This window comes from Colias philodice, chromosome 2, assembly GCF_061535455.1.
Source record: "Colias philodice isolate Cphi_HAF_F1 chromosome 2, ilColPhil1 Martin Lab GWU primary, whole genome shotgun sequence".
Classification (NCBI taxonomy): domain Eukaryota; kingdom Metazoa; phylum Arthropoda; class Insecta; order Lepidoptera; family Pieridae; genus Colias; species Colias philodice.
In genome coordinates this window covers 3,115,813-3,141,655 of record NC_143087.1, presented here as the reverse complement: position 1 = coordinate 3,141,655, position 25,843 = coordinate 3,115,813, and the positions used below count along the sequence as shown (strand labels likewise).

The following is a 25,843-nucleotide window of genomic DNA, read 5'->3' as shown; positions in this document are numbered from 1 at the left end:
AATAACTATTTTCAATCAAATAAATTACAGTGTATTTGGGACATAATAAAGTAAATTTTCACCATATTTCGTAGAAAAACAATAAATTTTGAAGTAGATAAAAATAAAAAACCAAAAACTTGGTTTTTTTAATTTTTCACCTAAATTTTGAGGTTATGTGAAAAAATTGTTAATACAAAAGTTGTAGATCCTTTTATTACCTATAACTTTGCCATTTAACTTTTTTCCGTAGGACTTGTAGTTTTGTCGGAAATCGAGAGAGACCATTTTTTTCTCTTAAAAGCTCCCCCCTCCCACTTCCCGAACTCGGATTGACCGTAATTTATTTTTCCTTACATTTCTATCATATTCCCCTCCTTTTCTAATGGGTTTCATCCGACTGCGTTTTTTTTTTGTTTCAAAAATTATCTACTCTAGTCTAATACTGCACTTGGGTAAAATAAAACAAAGATTTATTAAAAGAAATAACTTTTTATTGTTCATACGGCTTTTCAGTTCCACATTACGCCGAGCATCGCCTAAACTTACAAGAAAAATAGTCACTTTATAAACAAACCGACAATCACATCCTTATATACAGTATTTACATGGCTCACTTAAATAGTACTATTTTATACAAAACTGCTCTTGAATAAGCGATCAGAATTCACATCAGAGCGACACAATACATACATTCCTTGATGACTTAAAAAGTAAAGGGTATAGTTCGATTTAAACTTAATGGCGGTTCGGAAGTTAGGTGCAGGTGCGAGTGCACGTGCTCACAGGAACCTTAAGGTCCCGATAATATCTAAAATTGTTTTCTGCGAATCCGATCGTAAGATGTTCTGAGCCGCCATTAAGTTTGAATCGTACTGTACCATGATGTACTTAAGTAATAATAATTCCGATCTATACAGCTCTGCCATTTTTCCACACTGAAATAATCCTGCTTTAAGATATCTTGGTAACCCAGGATATCGACATAATGATTGCAATATATACCTAAAAACGAATTAAAAAATACACATAAAGTCGACGTGCTTTTAAAAATTCGAAATCTAGCGAATGTGTACGTCAATACAATATATACAATTGACTCTTGATTTTTTTACTAAAACCCAATTAATGTGTAAAAACTTTTTCAGTGCTTTCGAACTCATGCCAGGCACAGACACATTTCATAATTTCTCTTTAATATATGCGATAGTTTTGTTTTAATGCATAGTATAATTACATTAGTTTTTCTTCAATTTAACCCATTGAGCCCCGGACGGCCCGATCGGTCCACGACACCATAGAATTTCTATTGTGACTGTGATTCCGGGGCCTGAGTTATTAAATAAAAAAAAACTGCAATCAATGTTTTCATGTTTTTAAATAAGAGCAAAAGTTTTTGACCAATCAGCGATGTCGAAATTATTAAAGATCGTCGATTGGTCATGGGGGAGTCTATGGAGGTATACATAATATTATAAGCTAGACATAATAATATAATATATAAAATATTTACGTAGGTATGAATATGTTTGTTGAATGAACGAGCATTAGATTTATCTAAGACACACAATGCACTATAGAATCCATAGAGAAATCTTTGGACAATCGTTTTCCTACATAATACTGTACTTAAAACTTATATTCATCTCATATTCGAGTTAAAATATTTCAAAATCCCAGTTGCGGAGATCAACATAAAATAAATAGTTTATTTTTATATCGCAATCTAGAATATTGCTCGATTCTCTCACAGCTTCCAAAAAAATTATAAAAAATGAGGCTTGTTTTAATAACTTAATTCATATATTTACAAAACCATTGTCTTAGCTGAAACTAAAATCTACTTATACTTAATCGATTGTCAAAATCGATACATAATATTTGAATAAATATATCGATTCATAAAATATTTTAATAAGATTACAATTTCAAATGTTGGTCAATCTTATCTTGCCAATATTATTGAAACCAAACAGTGTCCAAGTTACATAAAATTTTGAAATAATTAAGCTCATAGTTTAGTAGTCAAATAGACCAATTGATTTCCAAAAAAAGCATTTGTCGCATTAGTTCTGTACATAAACACCACTATTGAAATGAGGAATGCTGAATTCTACCATTTACAATTCTCAATTATTTATTCTAATATCTGGTATAAAATATTTTAAAACATATCTAGTATCTATACTTAAAGATAAACAAGATTTCATCCCCAAAATACGCTGAACCATAATCTCATATACATCATGCTTTTTCACTTACCTTCACAATTCATAATTTTAACTTAAAATAACTTATACCGATGCTTAATCGAAAAAGGAACACATTTCTATGCTACCACTTCAAAATATATTCTAAAACAGTTTTTTAGTCTATTTCGTATGTAATTATTTTTTACAATTTCTTAAACACCGAATAACATCTTATTTTACCGTCATAGTTTTAAAAGTCATTATCACTACACTAATTATCGTCACTTTAAAAGTCTTCAATCCGGGGGCTCTCTATGAGGAAGTTTTTTGGCACCAGAGCTAAACGTACGAGAGGACAGAAACATAAAAAAGCAGCAACCAAATTATAATTTCCTTACGAAAAACTGCTATCACTTTGATGTATCAGAAATGAACGTTATAAGCTCGATATTATTATTTTAAGTAGCGGAAAAAAAAAACAAAAATTTCGCGTTATTTTAGACTCGTATATTTACACATTGCTAACAAGCTTAAAGCCACGTCCGTCCTGTACCACAGCTCAGCGCAGAATGGGAATCACGTTCGAAAATCGAAATTCGAATTTCGAATGATTTAAACATTCTTAGCAGCGCCACCTAGCGCCAACTTCCTCAGTTCGCCCCCGCACTGTCACTTCAGAATGTTAAGCCTGTGCTAGTCGGCCTCTTCGGGCGGCCTCTTGTAAACCGGCCCGAACTTGGCCATGTACTTCTTGACGAACATTTTCGCCTTGGAACGTACAGAGTCCGTTACTACAAGTTCTTCGACAGTGCGGCAGTGCTTCAACTCTTTTAACATCACGAAGTGTGTAAGCTGTAAGGAAATAAATTATTTTTAATGAAAATAATTTTTGATTCATTTCTATGTCATGTAATTCGTTGACAAAAATATAAAAAAAAATGTTAAAATATGAAAAAATCAAGTTTCATTTCAGTTCACAAAACTATCTCTCGGCGCAACTATGCTCACAACGAGAGTCTGTAACTCACTAACTTAGTTTTGTGGTATCTTGCGTTCACTCTGCGTTAAAATTTCGGTTGAGTATACTGCGTTAATCTTGACGAACATAATATTATAGAACTATGCGTTCACTATAATTTTCGACATGCCGATTGCTGCGTGTACTGCGTTTTACTCTTAGGCCATTCTCCCATTACGATACGCACAGGCGATTCAAGTATCCTGCAAGTCTCGGAGACCAGTCGCCGCGGAGTATCTCACATACATTTGTATGTAGGATCGCACACTACGAAACCGGTACAATGTATGTGAGATACTCTGCGGCGACTAGTCTCCGAGACTTGCAGGATACTTGAATCGCCTGTGCGTACCGCAATGGGAGAATGGCCTTATTATTATCCTTGTTATTTATATAGCGTTTAAGAGTGCATTTTGATATTGCTTTTTTTTTTGTGGTGGTGGTAATTTGGTGTGCCTTATAAATTTATTTTATTGTTATTCTTATACCTTGCGCGCGAGGTGCTTGAAGTCCGCGGTGCAGGTGATGCGGCCGGCGGGCGCGGCCGAGTGCCGGTACGGGTTGAGGTGCTGCACCATGACGCGCGCCATGCTGCTGCGGAACTGCTCCTTGATGCGGCGCGCGCTCTCCTCCGGGTCCGCGGCGGCCGGCGGGGATAGCCGCTTGTCCTCCGCGTCCGAGTCCTCCGTGTCCGTGTCCGTGTCTTCTAGCTCCACGAACTGCGAGCACAATACATTGTTATTAGATTTTGTACGAGTTTTACGGTTTTATAGATTCAACTAAAAGACATATGAGAACATTTGAAATACACAAACGAACAACTTAACTCGCAATAGCGCTTAAAAATTATCCGAAACTAAACTCTGCCTACGCGTGAATCAGGCAGAGTTTTCTACTCGACGTAATAAAGTGTTCATTTCAATTAATATTTTAAACAAAACCACTCGAATTTTTTGACGACTTTTTAATAGGCGATTGCATGTTAAGAGCGCTTATTCAATTTAACGCAAGTCAAAATCTCCGCGATCTATTACGATAGATCGCGGCTTGCGCTATCCTTTTACTATGAACAGCATAGGTCCACAGGACCGCCGAGCAACATGTCCTCTCTCTGGAAAGGCTCGCTGCCGACTGATTTTAATCGGGTCGCGCGCAGTGTTTTTTAGTACTTTGAAAAATAATAGAGGTACCTTAGTTGATTTTTTAAATTTTATCTTATAAGTAAGACATTCTTTTATTGCAATATGTATAAATTATATTCAATAAAGTCAAATATCTTGGTGAAAATAATAATTTTGTCGACTATAATTTCTAAAAAAATTCACATTGTTCGGATTTTAATTTCGTAAGTTAGGAGTCCAAAATAAAAAAAACTTTTAACTAACTATTTTAATAAGGATGTTTGCAGTTAGTTAAAAATAATTGTGTGTTAGATCTTTCAGAAATTTCAGATATTTTTAGCTTCGAAATTGACACTAAAAGTGAAATCAAGTAATCATCGGCTCAGTTATCTTGATGGTATTCACAAATACTGTATTAATTGAAAAAAACTCTTAACTAACTAATACATCTTAGATCATTAAGTAATGGATGGAGCACGCTGGCAAATGTTCTAACTAAACTTTCTGCCGGTTTTGGTGCGGGGAGGGTAACTCACACTTTGAAACACTATCACACATTCACAAAAATAATTTGTGTCTTTACAAACTCAAACTATTACAAAATGGACAGACTAGCATGTTTTTGCACACATACATCGATTACACAGAAAAATCTCTATACATATACGTAATAATACAATCGCTCTAAAGGGATGTAACCATATCGATATTACAAAAATAATAATTTTGTTGAAATTAGAAATAACATTAATATTATATTCATAAAAAATACTACACAGGTAACGTTGATACATAAAAATGTAACGTTTTCATCATTATTATATGCATACGAAAAAACAATAAAACGCCATTTTATTTGTATTTGAATATGTATTTATTCAACACATCACATATTATATTCAATAAAATAAATATCGGTCCAGAAATTTTTATTATTTCTGTACCGAGGTGTCCATTCTGATTTTCTCCCACAGCATTCAATCCACCTTAGCCTTAAAGCAGGATTTTTTGTAAATCTGAAATATACGCAATATTCGTACATACATATAAATAAAGTAGCTGCTCCGCGCGGTTTCACCCCCGTGGCTCCACTCCTGTTGGTCGTAGCGTGATGATATATACCTTCCTCGATAAATGGGCTATCTAACACCGAAAGAATTTTTCAAATCGGACCAGTAGTTCCCGAGAATAGCGCGTTCAAACAAACAAACAAACAAACAAACTCTTCAGCTTTATAATATTAATATAGATTACATAATAGAATAATTACAAGATTAACATTACAAAAAAAACGGCTAAATGCGAGTCGGACTCGCGCACGAAGGGTTCCGTACCATTAAAATGTTCTGCCAGTTAAAAGTAACCGAGCGTAAATTTTAATAAATATATACAAGACTGACAAAATAAACAAGTTGTGTAAAATTTTAATATAATAAAGATTAATTCTCATCTCATTTCAAATTATACTTAGAAAAATATTTTTTTATCGACGTTCAAGTTAAAAGCAGTCCGTCACTAAGAAAGTCGTAAAAATTAACGACCTTTTAAGCGACGAGTTTTTAAATTCAACTCTATCACTAAGTTCATAAAGATTAAATTTAAATTTCTCTTCAAGATAGTCTCGCTACATCACTTTATAGTCTCGTGGGGAGTGCGGTTCAATATCGCGTTCTAAATTCAACTTTATCGCTTAGTTCATAAAGATTAAATTTGTATATTTTCTCTTCAAGATAGTCTCGCTACATCACTTTATAGTCTCGTGGGGAGTGCGGTTCAATATCGCGTTCTAAATTCAACTTTATCGCTTAGTTCATAAAGATTAAATTTGTATATTTTCTTTCCATGATAGTCTCGTGAGGCCGCATCAATGATCGAGTACACACATGACTCGATTATTTGTCTTGATCATATCGCTAAACGATACATCGACGATTATTAGAAATTGCATTTAATTAGAAATGTACGTTAAAAAAATAAAAAAATATACACAAATGAAAGGTTATTCCATCTTTTTTAATATTCGACATGTTTGAATTGCTTCTGCAAGACTTGACAGTGCAAAACGGCATTTTTAGCGGAGCACTCGCAGACGTCCTTTCGATGTTTTACGAATACGCAGAGTGTTCGTAATCGATTACGCAAGTAGTTTTTATGAAAGCATAAGATTTTTCGATTCGAATAATCTTATACCTCGGCAAAAGGGGAAACGCCTGCGTGTGTTATCCATTACTTAATGATCTAAGAACTACATAGACAATAAAATTTCCTAAAATTATTAGTAATTAATATTTTTGTAAGATAAGTGGTTGATGGACAATCTGGTTTGAAAAATCACATATTTGAGCCAAACAGCGCACAGACCGCGTACACGGCCTTAACAAACAAACAATTATATTTCCACCAACCTTCAACTCCTTCAGATCCTTATGCGTGAGCTCCTTGCCTTTCCTCTGCTTAGCGGCAGCTAGTAGTCGCACCTTCTGTAATAGTTTCTCTCGTCGGCGCCGTAGCTTTTCCTTCGTCTGTTTGTACCTCTTCACCTCCATACGACCGGCTAGCTTGTCTTCTTCTGTGCGGGGCTGATAAGCAATTGTTTCCAAATATTTTATTTGTATATTTGAATTATTTCGTATTCGTATTTCGGATAAAATCAATGAATAAACTGCTGAGCATCGCATTGCATGAATGCGTTTGAAATTTTGATTACATATAATTTTTGATTGTACAATTAAAAGTTATTTTTTTAATATAATATTAACAAATTTGATTTCTTAGCCATGTTTAAGATTTAAATATCAGTACCATGTACCCATCTAGTCTATGTTACTATTACCATTAAACAGAAGATTTGATTAATAAATTTAGGAAAACTTACACTAATTGGCCTTTCAGTAACGAGTCCCGGCCGCCGCTTTCTCGGTTTCACCGTCAATAACGCGTGGTCAGGTATCAAACCGTTTTGTGTATCCGCTTTTATAACTGCAACAAAAAGGTTAGTCGACTTCAGAATGTTAATATAAAGTACCCGTCACGAGAAGCTATAAATTATGTAAACAAACATCTTTTACTAAGTAAACATTTTATACTGCGAGATAATAATAAATTGACCATATTCAATCGACATGAAATATAGACGGGTTATATGAAAGTAACAACCTATTTAATTTAGTCGGATCATATTTTAACGACGCAAAGCGCTATCGTTTGTGTTTCTTGGTACCGGAACGCGTCCGTCGCAGGGATTGTGAACTATCGGGACGCCATTTTGAAATAAACGCATCATTCGAGTTTCGAATGCGTACGAGTTTGTTTCATTGCTTTGCATATATCGCGGATCTGGTTGTTATTGTTAATTTTGTTATTGTTTCGTTATCACTTTTTTATTGTTGTTACTTTAATTGTTGCGTTAATTTTATTTGTTATTACGTATAATGGAGCCAGTAGCCAGTACATCTAAGGAAATAAATTCGCCACGAAAAAAACGTCAAAAGGTGCGTAATACAATTTATCTAAAATATATAATAAGTAAAAAGAAAGAGTTGTTTGTTCAAACGCGCTAATCTTTGGAAACTTAAGGTTAATATTAGAAGTAGGTTTTAAATTGTGAAGTAATTGGTTAGGTTAATTGGTATATTTGTTATATTTGTATATATATGTGTATTGGTATATTTGTTAATTGTAATATTTGTTACTTAATAATTTATTAAATCTTAAACAAATTCATTTTTTTTGTTGGTCCAAATGTTGTGAACTCCTGAACACTTGTTTACAAAATTTATAGCTTCTCATGACGGTTACTTTAGAGCTTTTGACAAAATTAATTAATCACTGCAATCTGAAGACTATTATAATAGCGTAAGCCTTTATATGATCGGATCCTGTCTTTGATTGATAGCTAGCTTATAAAGATACTAATGTAATCTATACTCATATTATAAAGCTGAAGAGCTTGTTTGTTTGTTTGAACGCACTAATCTCAGGAACTACTGGTCCGATTTGAAAAATTCTTTCGGTGTTAGATAGCCCATTCATCGAGGAAGGCTATAGGCTATAATATATCATCACGCTAAGACCAACAGGAGGGGAGCCACGCGGGTAAAACCGCGGAGCGCAGCTAGTATAAAATAAATGAATGGCGACTGATATAAATCAGTCAATTCGTGAAAGAATCGCGCCAGTCGCCTAAAGGTAAACAGATTTATTCATACTTTTCAATTTATTATGGTTATTCTACATACATATTGTATGTACATTGTACATACCTTCATATATTCCATTAACACCTTCCACCAGCTTGCCCTTGACAGCCCCTCGTCTCACCACGGCCGTTTCTATCGCGCTCATTGGCTCTACTTCGTCCTCTGATGAACTCTCGTCTGTGAAATTATTGTAATTGATTTAAAATTAACAATATACACTCCGTTTTACACTTATTTATTAGACAGCGGCTTCAGATATTATATATAACTAGCGGTCCGCCCCGGCTTCGCCCGTTGTACCTACATGTTTAAACTATCCTATCTCTCAAGTTGGATCGAACTGCACATGGTGTGCGAATTTTATTATAATCGGTTAAGTGGTTTAGGAGTCCATTGAGGACAAACATTGTGACACGAGATTTATATGTATTAAGATTTTTTTTATTTTATCACTATACACATACGCTATACCAACATAGTTTTAAACAAGGTCATTTATATAGATAGAGTGGTGGAGTGGAAAACAACAAATTATACACCTACGTCTTGGACGTAGGTGTATAATTTGTTGTTTTAAAAACTTAAAACCAGGGCGAAGCTGCGGGCAGATAGCTAACTTTTTGTAAAATAATATTCTGGTTTGAAGCTACTTACTTAAACTTAAGAACAAGACTAAAGTGAAGGGCCACCTTTACAATGTCGTATTTGAATAATCGATTGACCGGAATGACCAAATTTTTAAAAACTTGTTAAATTTACATTATGATGCAATCATAAACTTACAGTATATACTCCAGTCAGTCAAGACAATCAATTCACAATAATTCCAAAAGTTTTCCAACTTCGGTCAAGTGAATGGTACATTGGGACGACAATAAATCTCATTTTGCAACCTTATCCGCAGTCCGGAACATTGTTAAAATTGCAATTAAATTATTTTTTGCTGTATGGTCGATTCTGACTGATGTTAATATGTTTATAAATACGTAAGTAGAATATATTTTTTTCAACTACCACCAAATCTTCTGACGTGCAATATAAATAAGTTGTACTTGGTTGGTTTAATCTCACCAGGCGTGGGTGGTGGTGGGGTCGGTGGTAACCACTGCGGTTGACGTAATTTCACATGGTAGTAGTATCTTCGTCCACGATTATCTAGCGCACTTCGCCACATTGATGGTAGTATTACTTCCGCGTCTGGGTCCGTTCGGGTTGGCTGTGGGAGTGTTTGAATATATTAATAAATAAATATTATAGGACATTATTACACAAATCGACCTAGTCCCACAGTAAGCTCAATTAAGGCTTGTGTTGTGGGTACTAGGCGACGATAAATATAATATTTAATAAATACATATATAGATAAACACCCAGACCCAAGAACAAATAATTGGGTTCATCACACAAATATTTACCCTGACCGGGGATCGAACCCGGGACCGTCGGCTCAGTAGGCAAATACTTACCACTGCGCCAACCGCGTCGTTAATGCGGATTGGTTGTGAAGATGAAGATTGATGTACTAGACAGGTTCATGAATTTGCCTTTATATTTTTTATTTATAAGAATATTTTGTTGTCGGAGGCCAAGACCCACTTTGGGATCACTGCGCCAGATAGTAAGTAAGTAAGTAAGTATATGATTAGTTAAGTTTTAGACAAACTTACTTCACTAGCGGTGGGCAGTCTAGGGGGTGGTGGTCGTGTATGTGCAGTGGGCGGCGGGAACGCGCCCTGACCGAACACGAAGCCGGGTACACCGAAACCCGTCATACCCATCATACTGGAGACAAGAAATACGGTTAGAAAGACGAAAAGGAACAAAGAAATTGCTTTAAATACATAAAATAATAAACACTAAATTTTATTTGACAACAAAAAAACACACGTGATTACATACAACTCAAAAAAATCGTAGGCACAATTAATTGCGATATTTTGAACAATGTCTCCTATGCTAGGAAATGACCTGTGTTATAGGAGACAAAAAAAGCAATGATGTGGACAGCCGATAGAAATCAACACTATTTTGTAACCTTAAACTAATTCTTAAGAGTGGATGTGATGAGCGAAAAGAGAACATTAGAATGTTGAATTTAGTTGAATATTTACAATACTACTTTGCTTTCACAATAAACTACTTACTTAGTTTTTGAAATAAATGTATTTTTTCTTTCTTTCTTCTTTCAAATAAAATGTAGTAAACGAAAAATACAATAAAAAAAACACTTACTTAGGCTGCGGCATACAAAAAGGCTGTCCAGGGAACGTAGGGCAGAATCCAGGAGGTCCCTGAAACTCGCCATTCGGTCCAATCCACTCTGGCGGCACATCCGCTGGCATCATGCCAGGCATCATAGCTGGCATCATTAAATTTGGACCTCCCATCATGTTTTGTGGTCCACCCATCATGTTCTGTGGTCGTGGTAACATATTCGGCGGACCACCCATCATGTTTGGCATGTTTGGCGCGTTTGGCAACATGTTTGGACCGTTTGGCATCATGTTTGGACCGTTTGGCATCATGTTTGGACCGTTTGGCATCATATTCGGTCCGTTTGGTAACATATTCGGTCCGTTTGGTAGCATGTTAGGTCCGTTGGGCATCATATTAGGACCATTTGGCATCATATTCCGCTGGCCAGGTAAAATTCCTTGCGGGAACATCTGTCAGAATGAATTGTTTTAAACAAATATTATAAAGAGAAATGATTTGATATGTTTGCAATTATTACAAAACATTGTAAAGGATAAACTCAAAACCTGCTACAACCTGCTGCCTGCTCAAACTAAAAAAGAGCGTTAGTGCCGAGAACACGTGTCAGTAGTGAAACTTCTCTGGTAAGAGGCAAAGATACCAAAATCGTCGCTTTACTCCATGACGTGACGGTACTGCCATGACGTGACCTTGAAATTTTACTCTAAAGAAGTTTCACTGCAAAAGTGAAACATACCTGTGCAAAAGAGTCCTGCGGCCAGAAAGGCACAAACTGCTGCGTCTCTCTTTGCCTTCGACTTTCATCAGCAGCGGCCGCTGCTTCGGCGAACGCACGACGCCTTTCTTCTTTGCTCATTGGCGGAACTGCGGCCAGTACGCGGTCTGATAGCCTGTGCGATTTGTATGAAAAACCATTTAATATTTTGGTATTATCATAGCTATAGGATAATTTAGTTAACAAGTTGAGATTGTGATGCATCAGTTGTTATGGCAATAGCAAAATTTCTTAAAAATAATTAGAGGATAGAATTACAACCAATATAAAATCACTTTATCGTAATAATATTTACAGCTAAAAAATGGCACTATCTTACTTATTGGTTATTTGCTAGTCACAATTATATTATAACAACTTTTTTGAAAATTGTTTGAGCACACTAAAACTGCATAATACATGCCTTATACTCCGCCTGCCCTCCGGACTGCTCCTTCTTTTCCTCCTATCCCTGTCATCTCTATCTCTATCCCTGTCACGGTCACGATCCCGCTCTCTATATCTATCTCTTTCCCGCTCCTTATCGCGCTCACGTTCCCGCTCTCTATCCCTTTCTCTTTCACGTTCACGGTCACGATCTCTATCACGGTCGCGGTCACGGTCACGATCCCGTTCACGGTCACGGTCACGGTCACGAGACCCGCTGGAGTCAGCAGCGCGTCTTTCAACATTCGCTTGACGCTCGTGCTCTTTCATTTGTTGTATTCGCTCTTTTTTGGGAATTTTGAACACTTCCTATAAATAAAAAAATAAAAATTAAAAAGTTTATTACAGACAAATTCAGTTTAGAACCGTAAAAAAATTATACTTTAATAATTATAAGAATCATTCAATCCCGTGTTTATGAAATGTACATGATAAGTTATAGAAATATAAGTAATAAAAAAACTGTAATCATATGAATAATAATTAATTATTAGATACAAATAACTCACTTTTAAACTGGACCATCGTTCAAGCAGCTGTGTTGAAAGGTCCTTGACTTTCTCAAGTATTGCTGCATTTTCCTTACTTTTATCAGGATCCGAGGCAGGTCTATTCGCTAATTCTACTGGTAACCCTGTAAAAAATAAAACGTATAATATAGAAGTTTCATAATATACAGATTTAAAATGATCATAACAAAGACCAAGTGACAATCACTACATTCAAGTAACAACTTGTACACGAAAATACAATGCTATTTTATGGAACAAAATCAAGTATAATATGTAGACCTACTAACAAAATCAATGATTAATGATTAGTATCAAAATTCCACTTTAAAAACACGGCAATAAGATGTATATTTAAATAAATCATTTACTATACATACCCAAGAGAAGGAAAGAGAAAGAGAGGGAGACCCCAAAAAAGATGGGATGTCGACATCAGACAGGTAGCGGGTACAACTTGGGGTAGAGTGGCCATAGAAAGACCCGAATGGAAGAGATAGGAGGAGGCCTTTGCCAACTGGCAAACGGACACGCAAAAATTGATCAAACCGAGCATATATAATTACATACATGTGTAAAGTCTGAACAAAGGCTAATAATAATAATAATACATACCTGTAGCCTCATCAATGAACACAGGCGGTTCCGGCGGTTCCGGCGGCACCTCCGAGGAGCTGAGCCACCTTTCTATGATGGTGAAGAAGCGCGTCTCTTGCACCATCGTCTTGTTCGGTATCGGCAGTCTGTCTACTGTTTGCAGCATTTCTAGCCTGTAAGAGAATTTTGTGTTATTGATTGTATACTAATTTTAAGATTTCAAGTGACACCTGTGCAGTGGTTCAAATTAAAAAAAAAAAATGCTTGATAAAAAAATATTCAATTTTTGTGCGCTAACGAAATTACTCTGTGCTCAGAAATAATATTTCTTAGATTTTTTGTTGTAATGATAAGCTTTTAATTATTTTTTTAATGTCTGATGTCACTTTCATCATTATCCTTCACTTTGCCGCCCGCTGATGTAGCATTGTCCAATATGAACTACATATGAAAACGAACGAAATCCACTTTAGAACATCATCCATTCAGTTCTACAAGTAACGCTGCAGGACTGCGCACGGCACGGTATCCCGCGGACCACTATACACAAGAGCACAGTATGGCCAAGAAGCTTAATATATCTAATACACTGGAGGACCTCGAGGCGCTCAGCCGCACGGGCGTCAAGAACCAGTGTCACACGGTGATACTGTATGTTTTTTATCTCTTTCACACCTAACTTGGCAAGTTGGTGTGAAAGGGATAAAAAAACATACAGACGTCATTCAACGTCATATTTTCTTATTACAAGTTAATGGTCATAGTGCAATCTCCAGTGTATTAGATACTCCGCTTCTTGAGTATGGCCTATCCACAGACCAACAACAAATCATTCACTCATTCCCTCAAATAGCTCATATCTCACTTGACATCGAGCGGCGCGTCCGCGCACAAGAGCCCATCGATAGACCAACAAATCATTCACTCATTGGCTCAAAAAGCTCATATCTCACTTGACATCGAGCGGCGCTACTGCGCACCAGAGCCCATTCATAGACCAACAACAAATCATTCAAACTCAAACTCAAACATTTATTTATTCAATTAGACTTCTTCTAGAAGCACTTTTGAAACGTCATAGGTACATATTTTTAAAATTTACCACCGATTCGGAAAGCAGTATTTACGGAGAAGAATCGGCAAGAAACTCCATAGTTGCTCTTTTTAATCATGTCAGTTTTACAATTTAATTTTACAAATTACATATGTAACATCATAATTTATAGTGATATGCCAAAGAACTGTCCTGTGGTTTTTACGCGACAACCCTCCATGGGTTTTTAAACAGATCATCACTCGACAGCTCGTCACTCACTTGAAGTCGAGCGGCGCGTCCGCGCACCAGGGCGCCAGCAGCCGCAGCCCGCGGTAGTCGAGGAACAGCCGGCGGCACGGCAGGTCCGCGTCGCGCAGCAGCCGCAGCAGCGCCGCCTGCGCGCGCCGCGTCTTCGCGCGCACTACAGTACGGGACAGGCGGAGCGTGTGACACTGGTTCTTGACGCCCGTGCGGCTGAGCGCCTCGAGGTCCTCTTCGATCTGTAGATTGTTATGATAATTAAAATTTTCATTCGTTCATTCATTCATTCGATCTGTTTTTATTGATATCAATTTGAGAATTGGTTAGATATGCTAAATCAACATTTTAAAAAACAGCATGCTGCATGCAGCTATAATATGCAGCATGCAGCTATAACTAACCAAATGAATAAACATAATGTGAGAATTTTAAAGATTGTAAATATAATAAATTATGTATTTTCTAATTTAAATATGCTGCAAATATTTTTATTATAAATATTTAAACAGGCATATTGATACTATCTTCAAATAATAAAACGATAAATTGTTCTTCAATGTATCAAGCAAATAACAATTGCTTTAAATTTCAAAACTCACATCAGCATCTTGCACCAAGTCGGGAGCTTTGGGCTTGTATTTCCTCTCTCTTCGGGGTCTCCGCACACGCGCCCGCGGTGTCTCCGCGTTAGATTCCGTCGCTTGGGACTCTTCAGATTCGGCCGTGCCTGATTTGGAAGTCGATACATCTTCCTCCTGTGAATGTTAAATTTATAATTATTGTTTACTATAATGTCAAATAAGTTTTCTGATTTTTTTTAAGAATATTTTTTGCATCATTATCAGTTTATCATTAATTAAATAGCAATAAATAATTTACATAACAGTATTTTCTAAAGGCAATCTAACTCCTTTCTAAAGTAAATATAAAAACTAAACCACATAAAAGATATGTTCATTGTTTAAAAAGTAATATATTAATGTTAACTTATTACTAAGCGATTTAAAATATTGTCTTTTTTCAAATATTTTTGTTCATCAAATACTGCATAATCACCCTACCCACATTGAAAACACAATTGAAAGCAGTACTACATTAATGAGAAAAATAAACGAACCTCCTCATAATCCTCGTCCTCCGAGTCGGGCTCCGCCCCGATCCAGCCGCGACAGTTATCCGCGCCGCAGTAGCAACGCTGCGCCACCTTGCTGCATGTAAACAATTTTACGTTATATGCTGTAAATTACGCCGTGTACCGTGTATTCAATTAAAACGATTTAGTGGTAAATCAATTAGTTTTAAACTGCATTTTAATACTGGCTGTTCCCATGAGTACAGAAAAACATATTTTTTTTAAATGGTGATACATACTTTTATATGTCTCCGAATTAATTTTTAATTCAATAACTTTACATGTAAAGATGAACATTTCACCTATAGATCAACTTTTTTTTAACATGAACATTATAAAAAAATATCAAAATCTGTGTATACAATGATATTATATATAGAAACAAGAGGTAGATACGTCATCAACGCACCAAAACTGATTCCGTGAATTGGTCCTATTTGGGACCAATGCAATCAGTCAGATTGTCAACGGTCCCAGTGAGCGTATATGCCGATAGGTACATTAAAGTTGTCGAAAATGCCTTCCTGTGTGTTCAGAAAGTGCACGTATTCGTGCAAAAAAATAAAAAAAGATAAAGGAATATCATATCACAGCAAAATATATTAAATTATTACAGTTTAAGAGTAAAAATAACAATTTACAATTCTTTATGAATGACACTTGCTTGATACGTGTATTGAAATAATGAAAGGGATAAAACATTGCTTCAATCACTAGTGTGACAAAGCTAGCGTACACTGTGTTCAAAGATTATCATGTAGATACGATTATTGAAAATAGAACGGTTATTTTATTAATTTCGATTTGGGTAAATACTTGATTATTTTTATATTTAAATCCACAGTTTACATCCAGTGCATATAATTAACAAATATAGCTATTTATTATATACAATGAAATCGTGATGCCAAAAATGTTTGTTTGCAATAATAAAATGATAAATAAAAATAAAATGATGTTGAATATACGTAAACATTAAAGAAAAGATTATCGCTACTGACGAAAAATGCTATTTGCTTTTCTGTAAATAGCTATTGAACATAAATTTTATTTGTGTTTTAGATAAAAAAGGCTTATACTTCATCCTTTCTTTTATTTCATCCTTTTTTTTCATCTAGGCACCACTATTATTATAATTATCCTACAAGTTGGAGTGATGACCTTGTACGGGTTTCGGGAACTGCCTTGAAACGAATAGCGTAAGATCGGTCCTTATGGAGTTCTATAAGGAGGATTATGCAGTATGCTCAGCAGTGGGTGTTTATCGGGTGAAATGATGATGACCGAAAACGAACACCACAGCTAGTAATAAATACTTAATACAGTTATATCTCCAAAAAAAAATTTTTTTTTCATTGTAATACGACATCATAATAATCATAAAATAGTAAATGAAATTGTCACATTTATTTACTTGTGCAGGAAACCTAACATCTATATTCTATAACATTGAACCTTCTGTGTCGTTAGTCTATGCCAATTACCATGGCAACTATTTGTTTATTTATATTTAATTGGCGAATTCTTATGACTTTTGCTTACACCTGCGCGGAAGTGACAAACTATCTTTGTCTTTTTTGTTTATATCATTTTATTAGAGCCATCTCTCTTATACAGTCTGTCAATGTAATAAATTAAGTAAAATGAAAATTGTATTTGTGTGTGCCTGACGCTGCATATGAAGCATTTTTTTTGGATATATTGTGAGTATATAACGTATCTATACATAAAATATCATTGTGTGTATAACAAAAATGTACCAAAATCCATTATTGTTTTAGTAATTATTTCCACATGTAATTTTGAGCACTAAACAGTAAATATCACAAACAAAAACGAATAAAATAATTTCCAATCAAATACAAAAATGCTTACCCAAATCTCTGAAACTGATAATCAAACGTAATTTCCTCGCCCACTGCAATATCTCTTTTACTGAAGAAACCTATCCTCAATTCACCATTAACCGTCCATTTCTGAGTTTCAGCATTTGGATCGCAGGAATGGTTGATGAATCTCGATATATTGCCTTTTAATGTCGCGTCGATAACTGTGTCTCCTTTCAACGACATGAAGTAGTGGTGTAGATTGTTCTCGTCTGAGTAAGTTTGTGCTCTTTTGTAGAACTGCTCATAATCAAGCACTTCTCCAACATATTCCATAAGAAATTCACCCCTAAAAACATTGAAAAATTATAATTATAAACAGGTTATAAATTATAATCCTATTTAATGAAAATTTAATGAGAAATAGGTATATAATTCAATTTAATAAAGCTGTTTCTTTAAAGACAAAGTATATGTGTTTTATATTATTTCAACACAGATTTTGTCTATATTAACTATTGAGAAAAAATCTGCTTCAAAACATATTATAAGCTATCTCTAAAAGTGAATATAACAAATTTAATGTTAATACATGATGCTATGCAACATAATTATAGCTGTACTAAAATGCGATATTTATTTTATAATTAAAAATAAGCTAAAATAGTTATGTGTTAATTGCCATAGGAATAAAGCTTATTATAAAAAATATGCTGTGTGCTGTTTATGTTCCTTATTATCAAATTATTTGGTATATGAAATATTACATGACATGAAATTAAAATATTTTCTCTTATCATTTGTAAAATTCTTATACTAGTCTTTGTTCACATACGTATATTATTTTTACTACCTATCGGTGTACCTTTTAATTGGCGTAGCTTAGTATTTATTCATCTCAAAAATTGTATCACTAGCTGTAAGGTACCTTATCATAAATAAATAAATAAATAAATAAATGACTCGGCAAAAAAATCTTAGTCGGTTATATTTATTAAGTTTTCTATGAAGTTAATGAAGAAATTAATAAATAATAACTCATGTTATTATTATAAAATACTTTGAATTGAATGTTTAAACATTCGCAATGCCATATTTTATCAAATGCATGGGCATAATGGGAGTAATATAAGATTGAACATAAGTAGCGTTTATTACATGTTAGTTTGACAATTGCATTAATAAGCATAAACTATATTAGTTAATTGAAATGTATTTTAACAAGAACTTACGATGGAATGTCTGCACTGGCCTCAACACCACAGCCCTTTTTATCTGCATAAAATACTTTAAGTGGTCCATTTTGTCTCTTTTGGAACCTTCTATTTGTACATCTATCTCCTACTGGACATCTTGAATTACTGCAAAACAAAATAATTGAGTAAATAATAAGACAATAAATATTTTATTAATAATTAGAACTAGATATTTCATATAAAAAGGATATACCATTCAATCATAAGTAGTCTATTCAAACAGTCTTCTCCACAAGCAAGTTCACCACGCTCGAGCTCCTCTTTGGTCATAAAACAGTCACAAATCATTTTCTTTGTATCCCTACTTATCATTCGCTCACACAAATACTCATTTTCCTCTAAATGCTGATATTGATTCATTCTTTCTTCAATAATTTTATCATATGCCTCTTTACTAAGTGTTACTGTACATTTTTCATCATCGAGTGGCTTTTGATTTTCGTCTACAGGGGGTAAACGTGGTAAGCTTGGGCTGGCTAGTGGAGATATTGCAGGGGAATTTGCTCCCATTTCTAATTCGCTCGATCTCCGCCACCTAGACTTCACCTTTACAGGCATTTCTGATGGTACTGGAAAAGTTGAAGGATTACTAGAATTTGTCTGATTATTAACATCTGATGACTTGTCTTGGCTTTCTGAACCCATTTCCTCTAGTTTCAACTTGGTCTGTGTGATCAAAGCTTTTTTGAGAGGTGTTTTCACTAAACCATAGCCTTTTGTCTTTTGTTTTAATGTACTAATTGTTTTAATTCTACTTGACCTTCGCACACCGGACGGAGATGACTCTGAAGAATCATTTGAATTGGCCTGAACTTGATCTGTGGCTCTTGATGAATTACTATCATCAGATATAGTTGAACTTGGCGTCAAACTAGGATCTGGTCTTGGTAATACTTCTGTATTCTCTTTGGGAAACTGTAAATCAGGTGTGCTGCAAGGTGGAGTTTGATTCTCAGTACTATCTGAACAATCCATTGGTGAGTAGGGCTCTGATAATGGTTGAGCAAGGTTGAGATTTTCAAAATCCTTCTGAAATTGGGTATCCTCTTTTTCATTTTTCTCTTCAGTACTCTGATCTTTTGGGCTTTCAATATTGATGTTGTAATATGCCTCTTGGTTATCATCTTCCACAATTTGAACTATGGTAATAACTTCCTCATCATCTCCATAAAGATGTTCATTTAATGATTGCATCTGCTCGAGACTTGGTTGATCATTTTGGATATATTCAGTTACATTTTGTTCTTGTTCCTGGATATCTAGATTTTCATTGGTATTTTCCGTGTTGTCAGCTTTTGGGTTTGCATCTTTAGGATTATTATCATTTTCTGGATATTCCTCAATTGGCAATGGTATATCCAAACTCTCAACAGATGGTAGAGGTGAGACATCTCGAGAATTTAAGCTGTGTAATGCTCTATCTGGAATATTTAAGGGACTAGGACATGCACCACTATTAGTATCAGATTGTGTATCCACTGCAGCATTCGAATCAGATTCTGAACTTACACTTGGATCTACAACTCTTATTTCAACGCTGCTGTTTGTTTCGCTATCACTACCTAGGTCATACTTCTTTGTAAATGTATCATCGTTGTTAAATAAACAACGATATTTGCCAAATTTCTTGTGTAAAACTATTGTAGGTACTGATTCAGTGGATGGTTTCGCTGTGTTTTCTGAGGAGGATTGTGTTTGTATTTCTGATTCTGCAGAATCTGTATTACTACCCGTAGGAGGGGGCGGTTCTTCGGTTGCTGGTGCTGTAGAGACAGTTTCAGCCGTCGAGGATGATTCGCCTTCGGTCAAAGTGTTCTGTGCGGCCTGTTTCCCGCGTCGGGCAGATCGACGTGAGGCAACGGTTGTAGCTGGTCTCCTTTTCTTAGCCATTTTTGGCAATCAACCTATAAAATTAACAGATATTATATGAAAAGCGTGAAAGAAACATGTACACCAGATCACGTTAACAGTGACCTCCTTATTTAGATTTTGACAATGGCATTTTGTTGTTGCTATCTTAACAAAACAAAAAAAAACTATTTAAAAATAGTGTAATTTGTTTGTTTGATAATATGCTCAAACACACGCCCAATGTTTTACTTGTTACAGCTATTACAGCGTAACCACCGGTCTAAATCGCCAATCGAGTCCCTTGGCAAAATTGTGCTAATAAAGCATTAATACATACCATAACTCTATGTACCACAAAAGTATTCTAGTCTTATTTGGAACCTAAAAACGTGGTAAAATGTATAAAATTCTGTCACAATTGTGATAAATTTAATAATATTTTAATAAATACTTCATTTTTACAATCCATAACTTTTTTTAGTATCCATCATTTAATGTTACCCGTTGCAATTTACCACAGAGCAAGTACAATTTACATTTTACAAATTACATAAATTATATTACAATAATTACTAAAATTATTGTTATTCCAAATATTTATTTTTATTTGATAGATTTATTAAGCTCATTGATTGATAAAAAGTAATAAATATTTGTTTTCCAAAATACTTTGTTCATACATACTTCACATGTTGACACATTGAAATGAAAAACCGAAAAACCCTTGAAAAACCCTTTTTAATATATAAGCTGTGATATTACCTATATAATATGATATCTATACTAATATTATAAAGAGGAAAAGTTTGTAAGTATGTATGTAAGTATGTATGTATGTATGTATGGTTTTCACGCAAAAACTACTGGACCGATTTCAAAAATTCTTTCACCATTAGAAAGCTGCATCTTTACTGAGCAACATAGGCTATATTGCATTTTCAAAAAAATTAGAGATCCTTACCAAAAATGCAATAATGTAACCCAAGGTGTAAAAAAATCCTCAATAAAACTTCTGTCATCGCGTGCGCTGCGGAATCTATTGAAGATAGAACAAAAAAATGTTCTACGGTATTATAGAATGGATCAATATCTACAAGAAAGTCCGCGATACCATATGTCCATCTTCAGTAGTTATGTTACTACAACAACTTTTTTACGTTTTCAAAGTAAATAGAAGTGCCGACAGTAATCAAACCATGTTATCCATACACATATATTAATCCTTATCCCATTAAATGATGTTTTATTATAGACTGTTTCAATACCAGCAAAATACTTTTTAAATGAAAAGAATTGGATATTCCATTCAAAAGATATATAACGAATTTAAAAGTGTCAATCTACAGAAAATAGTAGGTATACTGTTTGAGCAGGCCGTAGTGCGGGGGTCACGGAGGAATTCTACCAATATGCGTCTTGACGGAACACAGTGGGGTTTTGGTCGGTAGGAATCCGACATAACCCACGGCCCCTCCCCGGAGGCCGTGGGTATCTATGAAAGATTTCCCCACTAAAACAAAAAAAAAAGGCCTTAGTGCGGGACGGGGTAAAGGTGATTTTCATGTGATTAAAAATTAAACCTATAGTCCGACCTATAGTAGACTTTTCACTGTAACGATATCGCTATCTATGCGTGTGAAACCGCAGGGCATTGCTAGTTACCTATATAATATGTAGATTAACATTTTTTTGCGTTAAATTAAATTAATTAGTTAATGAAATTTTCAATATTTATTCACTTATTAAACACAAACGCGATACATTTATATTCGTATTTATACTGCTACAAGACTGCTACAAACTAAATTTCCTAGTTTAATTTTAATACTGATCTATGTGTATATAAACAAAATTAAAATGCTCTTAGACTTATTATTTATCTTAACATTTGTAATTAAATATTAATGAAATTTTCAATATTTATTCACTTAATAAACACAAACGCGATACATTTATATTCGTATTTATACTGCTACAAGACTGCTACAAACTAAATTTCCTAGTTTAATTTTAATACTGATCTATGTGTATATAAACAAAATTAAAATGCTCTTAGACTTATTATTTATCTTAACATTTGTAATTAAATATTAAAATTACACAAAAAAGATATGTGGCACTCGGAGGCTGCCGCGGTAAAGTGCATGGCGTGATGGCATAGCAAGGTATATATAACCACAGTATTACAATATTATTTCCTACAGTAAGGAAACGCCTTTGATGTCGCGCGATGCCGCCGTAACCATGTGTATAACATAAAAAGTATCACCGCTTTGCCGGTCAGAGTGGTGGGTGTAAGGTTATTTTGTTACGGAATTTTTACATTCGGTCGCCGCGCTCAAGGCCTGCGATAGAAACTATGCAAATACAATAGCAACATTTCCCAGCGCGCAAGCGTGTGACAAGAGGTGTGACATTTTAGCACAGATTATAGATACAATTGAAACCCAGCACCCTTGTATGTATATAATCTATGGACTGAAAATCAATATTTCCATTCTCAAATCCCACGTCAAATGCGAATTGTCATTTGTCAAATTAAAGCGTGAAACTGGAAAGCGGCTCAAAATACATTCAAAATAATATACCGTAGTTTTATTAGCTTAAAATAGTTAAAATACCTATAAGATCACACAAATATTCTTCTAAACTAAGGAAAAATGGTTGAATCTACAGAGGTAATATTTATTTGAAATTCTCCCGTTTAGTATGTGTACAACACGGCATTATATTTTATGGAGTATGGACACGTCACTGTTTCTGTACTTGAATTAAATTTTGGAGTATATTTCATAAAATGCAATTACATTTATAAGGCTATTAGTGTATATTTCATTCATTCGTAGAAATCTATTATATTTATTTTACTTCGTATTTATACATCGGCATGTATCGGTGATTGTTGTGCTTGTCTTTCAGCCAGTAAAAATAAACAAATGGGATGGAGCAGCAGCAAAGAATGCCATTGATGATGCGATAAGAGAGGTAATATGGTCAAAATGATCTTTTATTTATTAACAGTATCAAACAAAACTTACCATCATAATATTAACTATAATGTGAGTAATGAAAAAGTTATAGGGTCAATCCGGGTAAGTGTGCAGGGGTGATTGAAAACAACTCCACTTGCACTTTTGATACCTACTCTAAATAACTGTTATTTTACAACTGTAAATAGTATTTCATTTTATAGATTCGACTGTGGTTTTTCAGACATAGATATGGAAATTCAGCTGACTGATTATAGAGAAAAATATTTTGTTATTTGTTTACTATGATCCCTGTTTAGTGTTTACCATTACCTACCCTCACTATACTGCTTATCTTTTTGATTCTACTGTTTTCGTTACTTAGATTATGGAATATTTAAATGATTATAATGCTTTATTATATCTGTATTCTGAATGAGTAACCTAAATGAATTCTAGGTTCTAACTGGAGATCTGAAATGCAAGGAGAGCTTTGCCCTAATTGATGGAAGGCTATTTCTTTGTGCACTGGCTGTGGGTGTAGCGCTGTATGCTTTGCTATGGGATTATTTGTATCCTTTCCCACAATCAAGGTAAGATCAATACAGTAACTTGAATTATAGAAATAAAAAATAAATACTTAATAAAATGCATGTAATACTCACAAAAAAAAAACAGTTAATCAAAACTAGTAAATCTTTACTAATAGTTGGTTTATCGGAAATGTGAATAACATAATATTTGTATTAAGTATTACATAGAAACAGTTGAATGATTATAATCTTTGAATGATTACCAGTTTTGTTTGTACTTAAAATTTAAAATATTCACTGATCAAATTTTAAATTGCAACTCTACCTGCATAATTTAATTTGCTCTATATTTTTCTATTATACCAATAATTTAAAAGCTTTCAGTAAAAAAAAAATATATCAAATTCAATTTGTATCAAATTTTAATACTATTATTCAGATTTTTTTACATTTCAGGCTGGTTCTTATCATCTGTGTCTCTTCATACTTCATCCTGATGAGCATTTTAACTCTGTACACTACATTTAAGGAAAAGGGAATATTTGTTGTTGCCAAGGAGAAGGTTGGCAACAACATCAGAGTTTGGGAAGCAAGTTCCTATGTGAAGAAGTAAGTATTCTTTGTGATTCTATTTTAAAAATATATTATAACTGTACTATTTTGTATGTATGATGATAGAAGAGATGGACCCCACAATAAAACTGGATAAATTAATACTAGGTACATATCTAGAATGTGCTCCTCTGAGTTTGTTTTTACTACTATGTATTTATCCAAAACATTGGGACATTGTGCCTGTTTTGGTTTATGAAAATGTTGTATAAACCTAACTTGCTATTTTAACATGTGGTGTTCAATGTTTAAACCTATGTATCTATATAACAATATAATCTTTGTAAATATATAAAGTTATAGATATTTATTTGGAAAAGCCTGTTTAAAAAAAAATAATATCACATGTAAAAAAGCACCATAGTATTTGATGGAAATGTAAACTCCAAGCTTTTAAATCGCTGAGTAATTATACTTGTTTATTTAGGAATTCTTACAGACAATACCCACCATGTGGTAGTTTAAAAAAAATGACATTTTTATTTTATTACTTATCTACTCTTTTAAATAAAAATATTTGGTGTGTGTCAGATTTCATATAAACAAGAGCTTTTTGTATAACTTATTGCTCTATACTTGTTAATTATTTTCCAAGTTTATGTTTTCTTTAAAAAAAAATTTTTATTTACTCCATAGCATAAGTATGAGATTAAGTACTTCTAAATATGGATATAAATCAAGTATTATTTACATTTCTTGATGTTCAAGATCCAAAAGCATGAGATTTCATTATGTCATATAGTGTTTTTCGGAAAATTAAATTGCGTTTATAAATTTCTAGAGATGGTAAGTTATTAATTTGAATTGACATGAACTACATATTAAAATCAATTCCTATTTCAATTAAGATATTTGTTCTGATTTTATTACACTCTGAACAGCTGCTAATTCTAGTTCATAATAAAAAAAAATACATAAATTTCAATGTATACTTCTTTATCATTACCCATACTCTTTCTTTGTCAACAGGCACGATGACAAATACAACTTGGTGATTCTAATGCGCGACTCTACCGGCAAGAGTCGTGAGGCCTCTATCAACAAATCCTTCGCCAATTTCATAGACACAAACGGCACAGTGGTACAGAGTGTTGTCGCGAATGAAATCACCAAACTTTACAACTCTCTCTCCTCAGAGAAAAAGGAAAAGTGATCTCATTGGCTCTCTTGCACGCATTTACTCTTCATTGTAATGTTTAGGGAAACTTTCCAGCAAACTTTTACTTGTAATGAGACAAATAAAGTATAAAAGAATAGTAGAGCTTTTATTTTGTTCCCCTCTTTTGAATGCACAATAAATTATGTATATTAAGAGATCAGTATTGTAGATAACT

At 34.1% G+C, this 25,843-nt stretch overlaps 2 protein-coding genes across 2 annotated transcripts; one reads left to right on the top strand and one right to left on the bottom strand.

The window, feature by feature from the left end:
• Positions 1 to 451: 451 nt before the first annotated feature.
• Positions 452 to 20,892, bottom strand: Set2 (SET domain containing 2). The gene is made up of 19 exons (XM_089701284.1): positions 20,733 to 20,892; positions 18,738 to 20,448; positions 18,521 to 18,649; positions 17,338 to 17,637; positions 15,448 to 15,538; positions 14,930 to 15,085; positions 14,349 to 14,569; positions 13,052 to 13,206; positions 12,437 to 12,561; positions 11,905 to 12,236; positions 11,463 to 11,616; positions 10,742 to 11,175; positions 10,177 to 10,291; positions 9,581 to 9,725; positions 8,573 to 8,686; positions 7,186 to 7,289; positions 6,716 to 6,889; positions 3,678 to 3,908; positions 452 to 3,023 (listed from the first exon to the last, which is right to left on the bottom strand). Exons 2-19 carry the CDS (start codon positions 20,432 to 20,434, stop codon positions 2,865 to 2,867), a joined length of 4,836 nt encoding a protein of 1,611 aa, XP_089557410.1. The 5' UTR covers positions 20,435 to 20,448; positions 20,733 to 20,892; the 3' UTR covers positions 452 to 2,864.
• A 2,015-nt stretch (positions 20,893 to 22,907) lies between these two features.
• Spase25 (Signal peptidase complex subunit Spase25) lies at positions 22,908 to 25,765 on the top strand. The gene is made up of 5 exons (XM_089701266.1): positions 22,908 to 23,073; positions 23,315 to 23,380; positions 23,824 to 23,957; positions 24,354 to 24,506; positions 25,479 to 25,765. Exons 1-5 carry the CDS (start codon positions 23,056 to 23,058, stop codon positions 25,660 to 25,662), a joined length of 555 nt encoding a protein of 184 aa, XP_089557392.1. The 5' UTR covers positions 22,908 to 23,055; the 3' UTR covers positions 25,663 to 25,765.
• The last annotated feature ends 78 nt before the right edge of the window (positions 25,766 to 25,843 follow it).

Bases quoted from the DNA above. Each gene is read 5' to 3' on its own strand.
- Set2 (XM_089701284.1), bottom strand. From the start codon at position 20,434: ATGGCTAAGAAAAGGAGACCAGCTACAACCGTTGCCTCACGTCGATCT. The intron at 14,570-14,929 runs GTGAGTTTTGAA...AACAATCTACAG, and splicing joins ACTTGGTGCAAGATGCTGAT to ATCGAAGAGGACCTCGAGGC. The intron at 10,292-10,741 runs GTAAGTGTTTTT...TCTTGTCTCCAG, and splicing joins TTTTGTATGCCGCAGCCTAA to TATGATGGGTATGACGGGTT.
- Spase25 (XM_089701266.1), top strand. The intron at 23,381-23,823 runs GTAATATGGTCA...AATGAATTCTAG, and splicing joins TTGATGATGCGATAAGAGAG to GTTCTAACTGGAGATCTGAA. The intron at 23,958-24,353 runs GTAAGATCAATA...TTTACATTTCAG, and splicing joins TATCCTTTCCCACAATCAAG to GCTGGTTCTTATCATCTGTG.